At 45.8% G+C, this 19453-nt stretch overlaps 4 protein-coding genes across 4 annotated transcripts in view; 3 read left to right on the forward strand and 1 right to left on the reverse strand.

Annotated features, from left to right (window-relative positions):
- Window positions 1-234: 234 nt before the first annotated feature.
- On the reverse strand, window positions 235-5301 carry LOC134064359 (BLOC-2 complex member HPS6). Its single transcript, XM_062520277.1, has one exon. It carries the CDS (start codon window positions 5024-5026, stop codon window positions 2378-2380), a length of 2649 nt encoding a protein of 882 aa, XP_062376261.1. The 5' UTR covers window positions 5027-5301; the 3' UTR covers window positions 235-2377.
- Window positions 5302-5788: 487 nt separating this feature from the next.
- Window positions 5789-7183, forward strand: fadd (Fas (tnfrsf6)-associated via death domain). Its single transcript, XM_062520280.1, has one exon. The coding sequence runs from the start codon at window positions 5940-5942 to the stop codon at window positions 6510-6512; it is 573 nt and encodes a 190-aa protein (XP_062376264.1). The 5' UTR covers window positions 5789-5939; the 3' UTR covers window positions 6513-7183.
- Window positions 7184-8563: 1380 nt separating this feature from the next.
- Window positions 8564-14096, forward strand: nsmce4a (NSE4 homolog A, SMC5-SMC6 complex component). Its single transcript, XM_062520024.1, has 11 exons — window positions 8564-8721; window positions 9632-9899; window positions 10073-10153; window positions 10350-10480; window positions 10918-11063; window positions 11798-11897; window positions 12472-12562; window positions 12691-12785; window positions 12926-12974; window positions 13179-13264; window positions 13762-14096. The coding sequence occupies exons 2-11, from the start codon at window positions 9686-9688 to the stop codon at window positions 13831-13833; spliced, it is 1065 nt and encodes a 354-aa protein (XP_062376008.1). The 5' UTR covers window positions 8564-8721; window positions 9632-9685; the 3' UTR covers window positions 13834-14096.
- Window positions 14097-16884: 2788 nt separating this feature from the next.
- The window catches only part of tacc2 (transforming, acidic coiled-coil containing protein 2), a 73822-nt gene continuing 71253 nt past the window's right edge, over window positions 16885-19453 (forward strand). The window contains exon 1 of the mRNA XM_062520025.1: window positions 16885-17203. Within this exon, the coding sequence (XP_062376009.1) occupies window positions 17093-17203 (111 nt within the window). The 5' untranslated portion in view covers window positions 16885-17092. The remainder of the gene's footprint in view (window positions 17204-19453) is intronic.

The following is a 19453-nucleotide window of genomic DNA, read 5'->3' on the forward strand; positions in this document are numbered from 1 at the left end:
TAGTCACTGTAAAATGTAGTCCACTGCAAAATTACATGACTTTTCCCTGACTTTCTCTGATAAACCCCCCCTGAATTTTCATGACCTAGGCTACTAGATAATGTATGGTACATTTGAAACTACATAGCATTCTAGAATCTTTGAGCAGGGAAATAATAAATGGGCATTGGAAATGCAAAGAAGGGCTTACCTCAACCAAAGCAGCAATGGAAAAAATCCCTGATATTCCCCTACTTTGCCCCCTATATGATACATTTTCCTGACTTTCCATGCCTTGCATACATTATTCAAATTCCATGATATTCCAGAAATTCCATGACCCCATGGGAACCCGGAGTAGTCTACATCTTGTGTTCGAAGTCTTTGTGTGACAGACCAGACATGGGTGGACAAAAGAAAAGCTTGAGTGTTGCTCCTTATAGGTCAAAAGAAATTTTATTAGCCAGGGTAATGGGGTGGGGTTAACATAAGCTATTTACCAGGAAACACACTGATCAAGTTATTAATGTGTTTGTTTCGCAAGGCCACACCATTTTGAGCCATGGCAGCAGGCTGCCAATGAAAAGCTATACTGTGGAAGATACATACAGCATAACCCAGTTCAGTAGTCAGTCACAGACTCAAGGCAGATCAAAACAAAAAATAATAATAAATAAAACCGTTCATAGGCACATTACAGCATTGTACATGGCATGTCAGATATGATTAAAAGAAATGCAAGGCATTCATATGGAAAAAAGGGCTTTCTTTAAACATGGACAATCAATTCTTACAATCAAATCTTACTTTCAGTGCTTAAGGAATCTCTGATCATTTATTCACTGGCGACTCCATCCAATGAAACTTCAAGATGCATCAGAGTCCCCGTCAAACCCAGACCCAAACCCAAGTGTACATCTGTAGAGTGTGTAAATATAAAAGGAGTGTGACTCTGTGTGTTTAAAGGGCCCCAAATTGAATCAGCCACACTGGGACCCAAACGCAAGACACAGCAGGCCGATCCACCGCTCTCTGGCAAGTCATTCACTGCATAACAGAATTATGCAAAATTCAATTTAAACAGGGGGGCTGAGACTGCTGCTGCTGCTGCTTAGTGGCAATGGAATGTGAAGGGAGGGACTGGGAGGGGGGGCTGAATCGGTTGGTAAATGCCTGGCCTTGCCTTGCATGCCTGCCGGCCGACACAGCTCGCCTGTGGGAAGCCTGTGACCAGAGCGAGGGTGCGATTTGAACCCAAGATGGCTCCGCTTGTCAGATTGAGCTTTGAAGTATGAGCTTTCATTTAAGGAGATTGCGTCCCTTTTCAGAGAAGAATGTCTTTTTTTTTTTTTTTTATCTCCAGCAGTAGCAAAGCAGAGTCCAGTCTGTTCATGTTATCAACTTCAATCAACTCTAGCTTGTGTTATGATAAACAAAAAAAAGCCTTTGTCAAAAGTCAGACTTGAGCAAGAGGGGTCACATAGGTTTTCAACTGTCAATGCTATTAGTCAAAGCAAGTCATTAACATTAACATACATGCACAGCCCTGAAGATAAGGATATTAGCACTGAAAGATGTCAATATATATCTCAGCATACACAACCTTTAAGACATGGATTGTCCACGGTTTCTCCATGGTTGTGCAATCAAGGTTTATGTATGTATGTACATGAAACAAAATTTACAGATGATAAGTCTTGTTCTTATAGGCCTGGTTACTAACTACATTTGTCACCACCGTAAACAATAGGCCAACATGAGCGTTTACATGTCCTACTCAGTACAATGCCTTGAGTCTTTTGAACATATGAAGATATGATAATGACGACTAAGTATTATAAGGCATTTGAACTACCTAACCATCATAGGCACAATCAAGGAATTACAAACACAAAAGCAGAAAGATAACCTTTGGTTGGACTGTTAAGCATGGTCTCAATAGGTTACTCCATACAACCAAAAGGCTGCTTAGTTTAAAAAAGGTTCCTGGAGTTCCTGAATTACTGCCCAAGACACGCACACCATCTGCATGATATCATTTTCAGAACAATCCAGGAGTTTCATTAAGATAGATGCTTTCAAAAATGCCGCCTTCACCTGCTTTGATCATAAGTCATCCCATCAATGTCATTCAACAATAAATCTCACAGCTTTAGTGTAAACACCCCTGCCTTCTTTAATCAGTCTCCAATCCTTCACCTCAGTGAGAGAATCACCCCGAATCACCCACAATCCCAGATATACACACACACACACTCATTCACTTACACAGACACACACACACACACACACTCACAAATGAACTCCGTGTACTCCCTCGGTCTCGTGACTGAAGTCAGTGAGTAGAGCGAGAGGGGATTGGCCAATCAGCGGAGAGAGGGAAAAAACATGGACACAGTTAGACAGGATTGAGGGGTGACACCACTCCGGGCCCCGACGAAGTCCTTGGCTTGGAGTCCTGCTGGTCCAGAGCAGGCTCGGTGGCGGCCCTGGGGAGCCCTTTGGTCTGGCGCGGGGGAGTGGGCGGCGGGAAGGTGGGCGACTGGAGGATGTCGGCGTACCTCTGGCTGGGCTTGGTCTCGCGCAGCAGCGCCTTGCTGAGCAGCGGCTTCAGGAGCCCGATGGTCAGCTGGCTGCTGCTCTGACCGGGGAAGGGCCCCGCCGCCGTCGCCCCACTCCGGGCCCCTGCGCTCGCGCTCGCGCCGGAGGAGGAGGAGGAGGAGGAGGAGGGCAGGTTCTTGAGCACGATGTTGAGGATGCTGGTGACGGTCAGGTCCTCGGGACAGAGCGCCCACAGCAGCTCCAGGTAGGGGTCCAGGTGGCGGTGGTGCGCCACCTCGCACAGCAGCGTGGTGAAGATCTCCTTGTTGAGCAGCGGGCTCTGCCGGCAGAAGCGCTCGGCCACGCGCGTGGCCCGCGCCCACTGGCCCTGGCCCATGAGGATGCGCAGCGCCTGCATGACGGCGTTGGGCCGCCGGCTGCACAGCAGCAGCTCCACCTCCAGGTCCTGGTACTCGCCGCTGCCGCTGTCGGGGAGCACCGTCAGCGCCCGCTTGTAGAGCGGCAGGCTCTCGGGAGACTCCTTCACGCCGTAGCCCCAGGTGGACGACGAGGACGAGGAGCCGGCCTGCTCCTGGGCCAGGTCGAGGAACCTGGGCAGCCAGGCGGGCTGGTGCCGGAACACGGAGTGGCAGAGCAGCTCGAACACGGGCAGGGCCACGTTGGCGGGGGCCTGCTTTTGCTGCCCGTTGTGGTGGTGGTGGTGGTGGAAGTTGGACGCGGTCGCGATGGGCGCCAGCACCGTCTTCCACACCTCGGCGGGCGCTTTGGTGGACAGCGAGCCCTCGCCGTTGCACCGCAGCAGCAGCACGCTCTGCAGCGCGCGCCACGCCTCGGCGGAGAACGTCTGGAAGACGAAGTTCAGGTAAACGAGGTTCTCCCGGTCCACCTCGGAGCTGAGGAGCCTGCTGACCTCCTGCTGGACCAGCGTCTCGCCCAGGGCCTCCAGGTCCTTCTCCGTGGCCTTCGCCAGAGTGGCTTTGACGCTCTCCAGCGCCACCAGACTCTTGAGCTCGCCATCCAGGGAGCACAGCAGCTTCTCGTTGCCGCCGTTGCACTTTGCGATGTCGGCAGGCTTCTGGCCGCTGAGGTAGTCCCTGAGGATGGCCGCCAGCGACAGGGGCGCCTGAAACATCCCCCCTTTCTTCAGCTTCTCCGAGGTCAACTGTGTGCTCCCGAGGCTCCTCTGCTGGTAGTATTTACACGCCTCTTCAAAGACGGCCTCCACCAGGACGGCGCCTGAGCTGACCACCTCGCCGTGGCCGCCGGGGGACGGCGCTTTGTTCTTCAGGTCGGTCTCCCTGCGCATCACCACGAACAGGCCGGTGTCCGACAACAAGTGCGGGGTGGTATTCTCCAGGCAGTTCACGAACAAGACGCTCTCCTTTTTCAAGGGGATCTTTTCCAGCTCCCGGCCACATTTGGTGTCAATCAAGTAGAGGGTCCTGCCCACGGTCAGTGCTAAAATGTTGTGGTAGATGCTGAGGCTGTTGTGCGTGCCGCAGCTTGCGAGGCAATTGTCTGGCAGCTTGTATATGTGCCGCAGGACGCCATCCTTCTGCATCTCACAGACCCACCCCGAGCTGAGGAGGAACAGGAGACCACCACTGCCTGTCGGAGCAAATCCATAGATGGCTGGTGGGCTGATGGCTGAAATAGCTCCTATGCAGTCACTGACCAAGCGCTTGAAGTCAGACTCCCTGTTTGCAGGAGAGGATCTCTGATGCAGGACACCTTCACATGTAGAGCTGACTCTAAACAAATCATGCTGAGGTGACCACGTCAGAAAGAATTTGGAAACAGTCTCTGGAGATGTATCCTTGGCATCATCCGAAAATAGGTACACATTCTCGCCTGAGCTTATGACCATGTAACGGGGATTGTTGTGCAGTGCTATTTTGACTCCTCCTAGGCTTACACCCCCTTCGTCCACTTCAATGGTTCTTTTGCAGACACAGTACCTGAAGTTATTGCGGTTTGCATTGATGGTAGATGAGCTTTCCGACTGAGGCCTTTCCTCACACCAGACAATGAAATTCAGGCTGACACAGACCGATACCACTCGGGCCCTGGGGCTATTGCATAGATCCACAGTTTGTAGCAAATGCCAACCTGATTTCCGTTCCCAAAATTTCCAGAATTCCGCCTTGCCATTTTCGAATACCACAGTGAGTATTGCCACACCACTGTCTTTGTTGTTATCCAGATAAACAACATCAACAATTGGTGCAGTTTTGGTTAATACTAAATCTAGATGCTTCTGACATTGTATTAGATGTGGTCTCTGAAATTTATCAAATGTCAAGAGACCACACTTCGGTTTACGAAGAATAACATGGATGTGGCGTCCATCAGGACTGATTCTAACATCCGACAAGCCATTTTTTGAAGAATTGTTTAAAAACGTTTGCTTTAAAAACTCGTTTAAATCTTTACCTCTAGTAAAATCGCCAAAATCTGTCACTTGATCAAGAGCAAGTCGCGTCATATTAACTGGGACAAGAGCAGCGTTGTAACGTTATAGCAACACAGTTAGCAGACGCTGCAAATCCGAATTCCTGAGTCCTTTAGCTTGACATCACATCCATGAGAAGTGGCGAAGGACAGTCCACAGGCGTGAGAAAAAGTGTCCGTACTTCATCAGTTGTGATATATCCATTCTCTTTAGTATTTCACATCGCAGCGAACTGAATTCGTTTTCAATTTGTTTAACATTGTCCAGAAGCAGACGCTAGCTACTGTAGCTGTTTCCCTGTTACCCTCCTGACATCACGAGTTTGTTAATTTCCGGAAACTCAGGGGATTTTTTTTCAAGTGGGAGGGGTATTGGGTGGGCGGAGTGGCCTCGCGCTGGCTGCAACCTATTTTTTACAGTCTATGGCTGCAACCTGTAGGAAGGTTGGTCATCTGTGCATCCAACCCATGATCCAACCCCTGTTGTGTCTGTAGTCATAAATGACCAGTCATAAATGTTGGTGGAAAAAAAGTGTTTCACTTTTTCTACTCTTTTCCTCAGGTTTTGGGTCTTTCAAGAGGTATCCAAAGGCACCCTGTTCAACATGCACTTACTTTATTAAGCGTGTCTTATACGTTATGGTTTGTGTATGGTCGTATTTAGTTATTTTTTCATTGAGCTATTGATTGAATTTACATTGTTGTTTATCATTGCCATTCTCCTTTTGCATATCGTTTTGGACAAAATCGTCTGCTAACCATAACCCCGCCCATATCCAAGTTGGCCAGCTGACGTCAGACGTACAGTGCGTCATGCGGAAAAAGTTTGGAGCCGAAAGCGAAAATGATAGCGAAATCAGATAGTTGAAGGAGCACTTTCTTTTAAACGTTGAGAGGGATCTAAACGTTTTTAGGGTTTTAAGCGTTGGTCAGTTCACATCGGCCCAATGAACGCGGAGGAAGCATTTAACGCTATGTTGTTAGATATCTCTAACGAGCTCAACGAGCAGAACTTGGCGGAGCTCAAGTTCTTGTGTACTAAAATTGGGAAGAAACGCATGGAAAATGTAAAGGTGGGCATTGATCTGTTTCGGCATCTCAAGGAATTAAATGAACTAAGACCTGGCCATGCAGTGTGTCTCTGCACATTACTGGCTCAAATAAAGCGGCAGGATCTTGTTGACAAAGTGCAGGAGTACATGTCAAATAATGCAACAGACGTAGTAGGCCCACCAGAATCTAAGGAACAAGCAAAGGTGAAAAAGGCAATTGATGTCATTGTTGAAAACCTTGGCAAAGACTGGCTACGATATGGCAGGAGGCTGGGACTGCCTGAAGTAAAACTTGAGCAAATCCGAGTGAAACACCCTTTTAACCTCGAGGAGCAGGTGATGGGAATGTTCAGTGAGTGGAAGCAGCTGAAGAAAGAGGATGCCAAGGCAGATGATTTGGTACAAGCACTTCGCTCTTGCAGACTAAATCGCACCGCTGATCTAGTTGAGACAGAGATGAAAGATTGAATGGAGATTGATGCATTCCTGACAACTCGGACGTCAGAGGTCGGACAATCGTGAAGTTGGGGCTGATCGACTAACACCGAGGTCAGAAGAGAGAACTTTGACTTCAAGTCGCGTTCCATTACCTTTTCCCGAGGTCAGAATTCTTGACCTCCGAGTTTGTCTTGAATGACAAAGAAATATGACTTCCGATTCTGGAATACAGCATAAGGTCCCTGTGCTGTGTTGTGAAGTTCCTTGCTAATATGAAAGAATGTCTGCTTGATTAAAATAATAAGGCTAGACCTATACTACCCAGCCAGTTCATGACTAATCGTTGTCAATTTTAAAGAGCATATTTCATTTTCTGTGCTGCATTATATTGTCTTTATATGCTCTATCTCAGTGAATGTGGAAGGTGTTGTATAGCCTATGGGTTGGAAAGTAAAACATTGTCAGCTACAGAACAGGCTATTCTGAAATTGTCTCAGCTGAAGCCTACTGCTTACACTGAGGTTAATTATTTTGGGGGAAGTTCGATTTCTTGATCAAATAAAGCTGCAAAATGATATTGGAAAAAATCGCTTTGATGCATTTCTCAAATCATCCTTAAAGTTTGTACTACAGTTACTACATTTCTCAAAATAAGTAGGCTCGTTCAAACTGCACTACATAGTGGTGGATTACCTGCAAAAGCCAGCCTGGTTATCATCAAACTCAGCTCAATCTTTTAAGATTGAACATTAGTCTGGGGAGTCTGCGCTATAGGCCTATTTCTACTGCACAAGAGGCATGATCTGCGGGCACAGTTCAAATTAATAGTCCTTCAACCAATCAGACCAACAATCCGGATGCGCCTGCTGGATAAGCCAGTTTGTGATTGGTTCCAGCAAAGGTGTGCAGGAAGCTGGAGATTTCCAGCCTGAGCTGCAGGGCAGAATGTAATTGCTGGCAGATCTGGCTGGGTTCACCCAGTCTATGCAAAAGATAGTCAAACTGCTTTTTTTTGTTATATGACAATTTACTCTGTAATGGTTTTCCAATTAACAATGCACAAAGTTGCACATTATTGTGGATGCCTGGATGGGTTGATTGTGAGAGAGTGGATATGTTTCAAAGCTTTTACAGTTGACAGACTGCATGAAGAAAACAGAGTCTTTTACGGCATTGAAAATTACCAATATTATGTAAATAGTCGGTCAGAGCTGTGTACCACTAGCCTACATCTTTCTATAGGCCTACATCTTGATGTTCCTGTCAAGATCATAGGCCTATATGTTTATGACTCTGACAGTGAGCTAGTTCAACACTTTTGTTCACGAGTTTTGTATGTAATGACTCAAGTGATGAAGTAATGCATATTTGTTTCATGTAGGACTATTCATGGAACCAGTAGGCTATAGTGTATTTCAATTAACACATTCGCAATTGAAAATGTAACCGCCCCCCCCCCCCCCCACAAAAAAAAAAAAAAAAATGTCAAAATGTATTTCAAAGGATCGAACCTGTTGATTTAAGTGTTTTGAATTAACTGATGTATAATTCAATATCATTGTAAATATAAATCCTACACTTTTTAGTCATCTTTAAGGACAATCCACTCTGTAGTTTTACATACCACAACTTAACGCTTACATGACTGGCCAGAGCCCCTAGAGTTGCAACAATGGGTGCAAAGGGTGGGCCAACATCGTATTACATCCTATGGATTAAGAATGGGATGTCACTTAAGTTTATATGCAAGTCAAGGCAGGTTTTGCCAATATGTAAATGATGCAGAGTGAGGATCGTGTGTTGACAAGAGAGGCATCCACCTAGCCGTGTTGATCTAATTCTTTGTAGCCTATTATATCATGAAAGTTAGAGGCCTACACCAAAATGTGAAAGCTTTCGTGATGATGGTAATAACATCAGCAGCAACAACAACAACAACAACAACAACAACAGTTTTGCTCCAGCAATAATCTTGAAAATATGCTTTCTTTATCAAGTATGTGGCCTGAAGTATTTTGACGCTAGGTGGCAGTCAATACATAACATCAGACCCGGAAAAGTGACGAGTAAGAATCTTCAGCTTCCCGCCATGTAAAGGAACCAGGAAGAAGTTGACATAGGAACGAGTCGGCATTGTTTTCTTTTACTGTGTATGGTTTTCTTTTGTGTAATGTAAAGCTATTTTGTGAAAAGTCTTTACAGTCTTTTCAGTGACGTACATATCCAGCCAATTTATAAGGTTAGTTTGTTTTGCGTGGTGCCAAAATGTCAGCGTTGCATTTATTATTATTAGCATATTATTTACTTGTCATGTCAAGCAACTGTTGTCCTTGTAAGTTAGAAGCTAGCTAACCTCTTTCAAAATGTTAGCGTTCAGTGCAGTCAACATTATTACATTGCTCAAATAATAATAGTTAACAGTGTAGTAAGTAGGCTAAGACAGTTAACGGCAGTGAGTTGTTGCATCTTTGAAGGGAAGGAAAGGTGAATTGGATAAGTTAACGTTGTACTTTGAAAGACCACGCTGATAACCGTCAAATAGAAAATAGAAGGTTTGGATGTGAAATCTTTACATGACGCCTACTTACAGTAGTTTTCTAAAAGTCTTGAGCCATCGATCTGTTGTTTTAGCAATGTTATGATGACAACATAGAATTGTCTATCTCGTTCTCTCTATTAGAGGAGATAGAATCAAAACACTAAGATGTAGGCGTCTAGTAGGTTTGTGGGAGTGAGGAGATTGTGACAAGTTGACAGATCTAAGACCTTGTTGGAATCTGTGCATTGCTCTGCCTCAGTGGGAAAGGCATGATCAGAAAACCTTGATGACGCAAACTGAGTGTCCGACAGCTTCATTGCCAGTTTCCCCCTTGCTTGATTGGTTATTATAACAGTACTGAAAACACACATTCAATGGTGTCCTGCGCCTTCTGGTTGTATTTAATGAAAAGAGTGAGAAATAAGACAATATCCAGACAAGTACAGTGCAGTATTATACATAGGCATACGGCTCTGGAAAAAAATTATGAGACCACTACACATTCGAATGAGTTGACGGTCATATTAAAATTTGCAGGATGACATCAGAAAAATGCGCAGTGATCTCTTCATTTTTAGCCTCAGGACTGAAAGAGTACTTTTTTTGACAGGGTACTGGAGAAGGAGAGAAGACGTGAAGAGACACACACACACCCAGTCAAAGCATGTCAGAGTCGAGGCGAAGGTCCAGTAAAGGAGGGCAGCAGCAGGAGTCCAGCTCCCAGACCAATGGGCGCAGGTCAGAGCGAGGGATGGAGGTGGACGAGGAAGAGGGTGGAGCAGGTCCGTCTGCGCTCCAGCAGCAGGAGGAGGACGACGACCCGGCCCGACGGAGAGAGCTCCGGAGCCGCTACCGAGACCTCATCAACTCTGTTCAGCGTGAGCAATGGGACAGACTGCACACAATCATCAAAAGATTATTAATGTTGGCAAAGATTTCATTTTAAGTGCTATGATTTTGTCCTCATAGATGTTTTCATAGGGGTTGATAGTCAGCGATGATCCATGGCACACCAAAACTGTGTTTGATTTTTTGTTGTTGTACTGCACAGAGAACCGTGAGGATATGCTGAGCCCTGCCAACAATAAGCTGACTGATGTTCTGGAGGAAGCAAACAAACTCTTTGTCAATGGTAGGTTTCCATCTGGCTGGGCCTTGTCTTCTGTTCTTTGGCAATGAATATGCAGTGCCCCGGGCAGGATGTATCTCAGATGTCAACACAAAGAGAGTGAGAATGTACAGTAATAATCTAGAATGGTGTATAACATCCAGTTTTTCTAGTTTTTCATTATAACCTTGATAATGAAGTGTATTTGTTCTTGCCTCAGTTCGGCAGGCAAGAGAGGCAGCCCTGGATGCCCATCTGCTGGTGCTGGCCACTGACCTGGGCAAGGAGAAAGCCAGCCAGCTGCATGCCGATGGCTCTGCCTTTGACCTCGCCGCCTATGCTGAACACTTGGTGAGTTGAACCAGGATCAGGATGTAGAGACCCTAGACTGGATGTCGCTCCATATTCCGTATCCTACTAACAACTGACTTCATAATTCTCATACACACACACACACACACACACACACACACACATATACACACACTCTACACCATAACAGTTAAGCCTAATGTTGGTAACTTTATTGCTATTACTGTATCCCATTTACTTTTCTTCATGGCATCATGTATGGAAACTGAATTTCATCGTACTTGCGCAATGACAATACGTTTTATTCTATATTCTATATCCCACATGAGCAGCAGTATGGAACAGGCTGTTTTTTCTACACTCCAGGCATAAAGTTGCATTCTACCATCTCACTCTGATGAAGAGTAGTAAAAGAACAGCAAACATGATAACAAGTACATTTTAAAGGCGCTAACTGTTAGTCTGTCCTTCAACAGCTGTCCTTTATGGGCATAAACCGTCTTGAGGATGAGGGTGATGACGAGGATGGCGGAGTTGGGGGCTATTTACCTCCAGATGCTTGGCACAGACTGAACAAGAAAGCCTCAACCTGCTTCAGAATTGCCCCCTTATTCCATTTCATGTGAGTAGTACTAGTCATGTTCTGAATTCAGCTGACCGATCTTTCTATTTTTGTACATTGTCTATGCTGTACAATTTGGTTGTTTGTTGTTTGTTTGTTCTGTATGTGGATTACATTAATTAATCAATCAATCAATCAATGAGCTTGTGGCAAGCTGTGCCGCTAGTGGCTGCAGCATCTATACTACGGACAGTCGGGTATCTGGGTTTGAATCAGTCCTCTGGTAATTTCTCGATCCCACCCCATCTCCCCCAGATCCCACTAGCTTCCTGTCACTCTTCACTGTCATCTCTGAATATAGGAAAAAAGGGCAAATTAATATAGAATGTAAAACTTTGATTAAAAAGTTTCTAAACGTTTTAAACTCCTGTGTAATCGACATGATGTTATTTACATCGCTAGATTTGTCACAATTGCAATCGATGAGCCTTCTTCTTCTTTTCTTCTTCTTTTTCTTCTTCATGTATTGTGCAGATGATCCTTTTTTCAGGATACCCGTAATTTCCCCACTATTAGCCACGGCTTATACATTGATTTTGCTAAATTTCGTCCGCTATGAGGTTTATACAGGGGGGCAGTTAATATGGTGTTAATATGGTTTTGTTTCTTTTAACTTACATAAAACACTGTCCTGCGGCTTATACACAATGCGGCTTATATGCGGGAAATTACTGTACTTGTAATCCTCCTAGTTGTGTGTCATGTTAACCGCTGTTTGGCCCCCCTCTCCTCAGGCTAGGCTCGTTTGAGGCAGAGCCTCCCCAGCCCCGGCAGCGTGTGGAGAGGCAGAGGAGGGTTCCCAGCAAGGAGGCCAAGAGAGTCATGCCCACTCAGGTGTGTGTGTGTGTGTGTGTGTGTGTGTGTGTGTGTGTGTGTGTGTGTGCGTGTGCGTGTGCGTGTGCGTGTGCGTGTGCGTGTGCGTGTGCGTGCGGTTTGGTGGGGTGAGGTGAACCTACCTTGTTCTTTGCTAATGCTCATTCAGTCGTATTGATAACGTTTAGCCTGCACTAGTTTCTTAATGGTGGTGTTAACTAAGGAATTCCATTTAGTTAACATTAAACAATATATATTTTAAACTACAGAAATGTTCATGAGGGTGCATAAAAACAAATAAGTTTAAAAAGGTTTGTACACAATTGGTTATTTGTTGGCCCCTTTGGAATGTGTTTCGGCTGTTCCCACCTACATGAGAATGAGAATTCCCCCTGGTCAGAGCTGTAACAAATTTGCGTTGTTGTCAACTTGTATTGATAAATGTATTTGAATTTTAAAACATCTCTTCAGATTTCGCACAAGCTAACCCAGCAATTGAGTAATGTAAGGGACTTGGTATGCCTTGAGAGGTAATGTATTTACCTCGGTAATGTATTTACATTAGGTAATGTATTTACCTGGGTTTTCATTACAGCTGAACAAGATGGCTGAGTCGCACCAGGAGGCCACTGAGAAAGAGGTGGAGAGGATTCTGGGATGCCTGCAGAGCTATTTTGCTGATGACCGTAAGTGATAATAGGAAGACGAATAATCCAGCTGACGCAAGCAGGAACTGGAGCAGGCAGAGCAGGATTCCCAATTTAAGGTGCTGCTATTCACTGCCATCCTTGTGTTATCCCTCATTTGTCAACAGCGGAATCTCCCATATCCTACTATGAGTTTGTGATAGACCCAAAGTCATTTGCACGGACAGTTGAGAACATATTCCACACCTCCTTTTTGGTCAGGGTGAGTTTTCTGTTATTTTATCGAATTTTATGAAAGCTTACGGTAGGTTCTTCTTCTGGTCAGTGAGAAATTGGCTTGACTGGTTTGCAACTTTGGAAAGAGGAATATTTTAATCAGCTTCCTCTACTTCTGTTGTGTAGGATGGACTGGCTAAGCTTTACTTGGATGATGATAAGCTTCCCTGTATCGGTAAGAAAACTAGATCCAATCTGTGCCATTGTTCATGTTGTTTATGTCCTCCTACCATATATTTAGAAATAGTGTGTGTGTGTGTGTGTGTGTGTGTGTGTGTGTGTGTGTGTGTGTGTGTGTGTGTGTGTGTGTGTGTGTGTGTGTGTGTGTGTGTGTGTGTGTGTGTGTGTGTGTGTGTGTGTGTGTGTGTGTTATGCACAGCCCCTGTCGAGGATGGAGAAGTCGAACCAGGTGCAACCACTAACAGGCAGCAGTGCATTGTCTCTATCTGCCCATCTGAGTGGAAGGTAAAGGAACGCCTATCCTCCAGCACACACAGCTGCCACCAGAATTTACCAGTGTTTCGTATTCACAACTTTGTGAAATTTTGCGTGCATACGTGCATTCATTGTATCAAAAGGAAGAAACCTGTTTGATACGAGGCTTTTTTATATGTCCAAAAATAATTAAGCATGTCCTCACAGCATGAAGTATGAGTCAAAGAGATGGAAGATTACAATGTGAGCTCTAGGGTGCAGTTAAGATGTAACCGTGCACATTGAATGCACATTATTGTGGTAAATGGGTCTCTATGTCAATGTCAAAGTCATTTTATTTGTATAGCACATTTAAAAAAAACAGTTGACCCAAGTGCTGTCATGATGGGAATTGCATGTCATTCAGTATTTTACTTTGTTCAAGGACTTAACTAAAAGAAAATATTTTCACATGGACAGTAACATGTAGTTTAACTAAAAGCAGTAAACCTATATCTAACATATTTGTTCAACTTTTCATCTTTCAGGAGATTATCAGAGTGTTTGAAATAAAAGAGGCCTTAATTCCAGCGTCTGCCCCCACCTCTCAGGAGGACTGAGGATGGTCCTCTCACCTGAAGCTTGCCATTTTTTGACCGTTTTTACTGTTGTTCTGCATTCAAGTTCATTTGCCTTATCTCTTTTTTTCCATGTTTGGAATGATTTTAGTGCTTTGTATATAATTGTAAATTTTTTCTATTTTGGGATGTGTTTCTGTGTGTCGAAGTTGATGAATGTTAACATAAGTTAACTACTGAACTGAACAAGAAAGGGATACTATTGTAATATTGTAAATGCCCTTCAATAAAATTAATTAAATCTATTGTGTGTGGCTTTTTTCGTGTGTGCGTGCATGTGTGTGTGTGTGTGTGTACACACTGTATGTTCCATAGACTGTGTAGATAGATAGATAAGTATGTTCAAGCTTTCATTTCTCTGCTCTCTGCTGCTCCCATATGGCTGTTCATTGTTTTGACTTACCATGCCTTACCAAAGGGGGTAGTAATGTCTCGTAACTGTAAGCACTCAATCGATGCCAGTGCAGTGTTGTGTTGTATTGCAGAATAAAGAAATCCACAGGGCGTCCTTAAGCAACAACTAAGTGTTCTTGTTAGTTGTTACCTTTTGGAAATCAATATCAGTGAGGATGTTTATCTTGTCAATAACTCAACGCTTATTATATAGCGATACACATTTATACATACAGTATTTAGCATGTGCACAGTTGTACGTCCTGCTGCAGGTGTGATCTGTAGAATGGAGTATAATTGGACTGGCATGAATGTGCTTACATGGTTTCTGAGCTTTACTACCTCCCATCACCTCTTGGGAGTAGCACCCATTAAGAACTAATATTTTGGTCACATAGGATTTAAAGTGCACGGGCACTGTGCCAGAATTCAGATGTGGGCTGGGCCTAATAAAATTGGGAATCACCCAGATATACATAGCTGTACACACTTCAGACAGTGATTTTCCTTGCTTTGTAAATGCTGTTGGTCAGCCACCTGCTGGCAATAATGCTGTTGTAATGTCTTTGATACATTTCTTTGCCAGTGGCATCATGAATAACCTACTGTACAGTTCCAACGACAGCTGGCATGATTCCACTGGCACACCCAGTCGATGTACTACACTGAGGCCTAGATGCCTAGAGGACTAAGGCATCACAAAAGTCAGGAGAGCAGTTTAACATGAATGGTATGTGTTGATTTTTCCAAACATGTTAGGAATTGAGGTATCGTTTTTATATGTTAAATATACCGATCTGATGTTCTATGACTAGAGCATATGAATTACAGTAATTTCCCGCATATAAGCCACATTGTGTATAAGCCGCAGGACAGTTTTTATGCAAGTTAAAAGATACAAAACCATATTAACACCATGGTTGTTTATTCTCTCAGTGCCACCCTCACTGCCAGGCAGCCTCGGGGGGGGGAGACAGGACAGGTGCTGTGGAGAGGGATGTGTGACAGCCAGCCCATATGCACACAGGTTGCCAAAGCTGGGATTAGCTGCCCTCTGACTTTGATCCCGGTGACATCTGATGCGCTGAGACTCGGCCGAGCATCTTGCTGGAGTGCCCTGTTCAGATCCTGCCGCAGGACACTCCGGACTGTCTCTCTGGCTGGACTGGACGTTTAGGGGTTCCCAATGTATGGTGTCCCTGAGAGGCCAGAAGAGACGACACATTTGCAACACTGCTAACTGCAAGGCGTAGAGTTGCCATAAGGTTAGTGCCATATTGAATAGCTTCTTGTAGATGTAAATTACCCACATTACATAGTAATGGCAATTCGCTTGGGTTAAGAACAGTGATGTCCTTCTGTTTTGCCCATAGTCAAGAAGATGGTTTTGTATTGGGTAAGTCAATCTCATTTGTTTTAGTCTGTTTTCATCCATGAAAGTCCTATTCACATTTGGGTGTTCTATACAAACTTAAAATAGCTTGTTTATGCTGGCAAGATACTGTATCTTCAATAACATTATTGTAAGAGCTTCTTTGTTATAAAATGTTTTGAACTGTTTCGTGGTTAAAATAATGATGTAGAGGTGTTGAAGTAGTTATTGTAAAGTAAGTAAGTATTCAGTGCCAATGGTGTGTGAGTGATAGATCTGTTAATGGATTTACCAGCTTGGCCCAACATTCTACACACCTTGCCTTATCCACTTCATTCTGGCGAGTCTTCCCAATCATGTGGTTAAGTCTCCACAATAGTGACACAATGCAGGTCAAAGCTTGAGTGAATGCTAGTATGGCGAAACTCAGTCAAGCCGGTGTGGATGGAAATCTAGCTTTTTAATTAATTACGCGTCTGAGATTGAGATGTAATTACGAAAACCGATTAGTAGCGCACCTTGTACTTTATCAGATTAATCGAGTGTGTTGTTCCAATAGGCAGTTGAGCGGCTTTACCATGGCAAGGAGATTTTCCTTTTAATGAAAATATTTCTTTAATTCCCTCCTAACTTTAGAGGTAAATTGTGAGATGTATTTTTATGCTCTGAATAGTCTTTTCCTGCCCCAGTTTGGTTGAGTGGATTTTTCCCTCCAGAAATGTGGCCCATTTTGCCGGATGCTTCGTGTGGCATCATCAGCATCCACTGGAGCCTGTGGCGGTGGCATGTTCAAACACACAGATGCTCACTCTGCTCTTCTCTGCCTCCCTTTTTCGCTCTCTCTCTCCCTCCTTCCTCTCTCTCCCTCTCTCCCTCTCTCTCTCTCTCCCCCACACACACACACACTCTCTTTCTCCCATCCTCTCTCTGTCTTTCCGGCATGTGTGAATCGTTAATAACAGAGGGGCTTTTTTTCCCTCCCCTCCTGGTTGCCGTGGTGCTTGGCTGAGCCTCACAGCTGATCAAAGCGATGGGTCGGACGCGGAGGCATGCAGGAGAGAGGCGTGCAGGCGGACCGCTCAGGTCACATTTATTTCATATCTCTAATTCGTCTATTTCTGGAATCCGCACCTTATATAACAGAACTATAGCATGTATGTCAGCGGCTCACCCTAGGCATTGCAGTGGACCGGACTGGACTTGTTAGTCACCCGGCCACACACTCGCTCTCTCTCTCTCTCACACACACACACACTCACACACACACTCTCTCTCTCTCTCTCTCTCTCTCACACACACTCTCACTCACTCACTCACACGCGTGCACACATACACAAGACTAGTGCGCACACACACACAGACACATAGGGGCTCACTCGCTCGCGCTGCCGCTCATTTGCTTGCTCACACTCGCCGTGGCCGGCGCAGGGATGCCATGCCGCTGCCACCGATGCCGAAGCGGCGCTCGTAGGGGCGATGCAATTCTGCAGAGAGTACTTCTGCCAGCCGTGTAGCGCCGCTCTCACGTCGCCCGAGGAGGACATGGAATACGGGATGGGGAGCTGCATCGGAGTCGCGCGCAGCCAGGTAACCACGGCAGCCGCTCACACACACACACACACACACTCATGCGCGCACACACTCACACACACACCGCTCAGCAGGAGAAAGGGGGAACGCGAGAGGAGTCCGTCTCACGCCACTCAGCCGAGACACAGAGGCAGATGGACAGAGAAAAGAGAGAGAGAGAGATGGATAGATGAGGGGGGAAAAAACAGAGATGGAGAGAGCGAGAGAGAGAGAGAGAGAGTGAACGATAGAGAGAGATCTGGCTTCTTGTCGCTGTGCAGATTCAGCTCCTGGTAGCGTAGCGACAAGAGGGGCCAGCAACAGTGCTGGAGGAGGAGAGCTGACGTCAGGAGGAGCCAGCGAGCGAAAGAGCGTCTTGGACTGCCGCGGCCAGCAAGCAGGCGGGCCACGGGAGAGAGAGAGAGAGAGAGAGAGGGATGCAAAGCTGAGCGAAGGAGGGGAGGGGGAGAGAGAGAATCTATAGGATGAAGACCGTGGGAGAGAGGGAGGAAGGAAGGAAGGGAGGGAGGGAGGAGGAAGGAGAGGCTGAGAGAAGCCGGGTGATGGGGGAGGATGGAGAAACGGCAGTGGAAGAAGCAGCATTATAAAACAGCCCTTTATCATCTGTACTCTCTAGAAGGCAGCATGAGAAAAGAGTAGAAGTTGCACATTATTCAGCTGCATTGTCAGTCTACCTATCAGTGGTTTTAAACATGCATCGTTGTCTTATGAGGATAAGGAGGGATGTTATATCGCTTGGAAGTATAGACGTGTTGTCAGTTGAGCTGTAGTACTGTACTGTACTTGCATGAGCAGACTGGTGAAACTCTGTGTTCTTGCCGTTTTTTTTGTGTACTCTAAGTATTTTGGAAGGGGGAGGATGCTGGTGTAGCATAGTTTCCAGCCATTAGCAATCAGCCATCCGTCACTGAGTCTGCTACCCAGCAATTACTGGAGGGAGGAGGAGGAGGGGGGTGGGGGGGGGGGGTGCGTCGGTGGGATGCAGTGAAGGGGTCAGGCATGATGGGGTTTTGTCTTGTAGTCCTAGAGCTGCAGTAGTCATGTGGGACCGAGCGGATGCAGTCTCAGTGAGGCATGAGAATGGGGTGATCATGTGTTCCTGGCGTGCTGTGTGTGGGAAATATCTTTGCTGCTGAGTTTCGGCTGAGTTTCGGCTGAGTTTCGGCTGAGCCGCTCTGTTACCGCACTGCTGTATGTACCTTTATTGACGGGTCTCCTGCCTTTCCCACGTGATCGCACTGGTCCCTCTCTCTCTCTCTCTCTCTCTCTCTCTCTCTCTCTCTCTCTCTCTCTCTCTTTCCTCTCATACTTTCACTTGCTCTCAGTTCTTCAACTTTCTTCTCTCTGTGAAAGGTCTGCCGTTTTCTTTAACTGTCTCGTTGTATGCATGCTACTGCTGAAGCTGGTAATGTCTTAATGTCTGAAGTACAGTATGTGCTCTGTTGAAGATGCATAGACACACAGTTACACATGCGCGCATGGTGGACAGTGGAGAGCCTAGAGAGAAAATGATAACCGAGAGAGAGAGAGAGAGAAAAAAAAGAAAGAGAAAAGAAAGAAAGAGTAGAGAGGGAGAGCACTGGAGGGGAGATTTTTGGACAATAAGAACATCAAGTCCAATCTCCTAGTCCCTCCAGGGGCGTACGGCCAGTGACGGAAACAGAGAGGAAACCGGGAAAAGCGAGATAAAAGTGAAAAAACACGGAGAGACTGTGAAAGACCAAGAGGGTTTTGAGAAATAGAGAAGGATGAAAGGAGTGGGAAAAAAGCTCGGACAACACGGACATCAATATCCGTCGCACATGCCCTCCAGAGAGAGATGAAGGTAAGAGTGGAGATGAAAGAGAGAGAGAAGGAAAGGGGGGAACATGACGAGAAGAGGGAAGAGAAAGAGAGTCTACTGTAGATGCGGCGTGATGGAGAGCTGCTGCGTCATGTTGCGGGCCCCCTAGAGCCAGGGATGGACGCTGGAGGAGCGAGCGCGAGAGGGCAAGGAAGAGCGCGGCCTCTCCTGCCAAGTCCGGCTGTTTGTTGATAGTGTTGCCCAGGACCCTGTCTGTCAGGCCGTCGGCGCGCGAGTGTCCCCCTAAACAACCCCCTCGCACACTGCCAACCACCCCCCCCCCCCCCCCACCCCCACCCCGCCCCCCAACCAACACCACCAAAACACCCTCCAGTTGATCACCTCGTCTGGTCCCATGACATGCCACTGACGCAACTGACAGCTCCAGTTCAGACCCCCTCCAG

Source organism: Sardina pilchardus, chromosome 18 (genome assembly GCF_963854185.1).
Source record: "Sardina pilchardus chromosome 18, fSarPil1.1, whole genome shotgun sequence".
NCBI lineage: Eukaryota > Metazoa > Chordata > Actinopteri > Clupeiformes > Clupeidae > Sardina > Sardina pilchardus.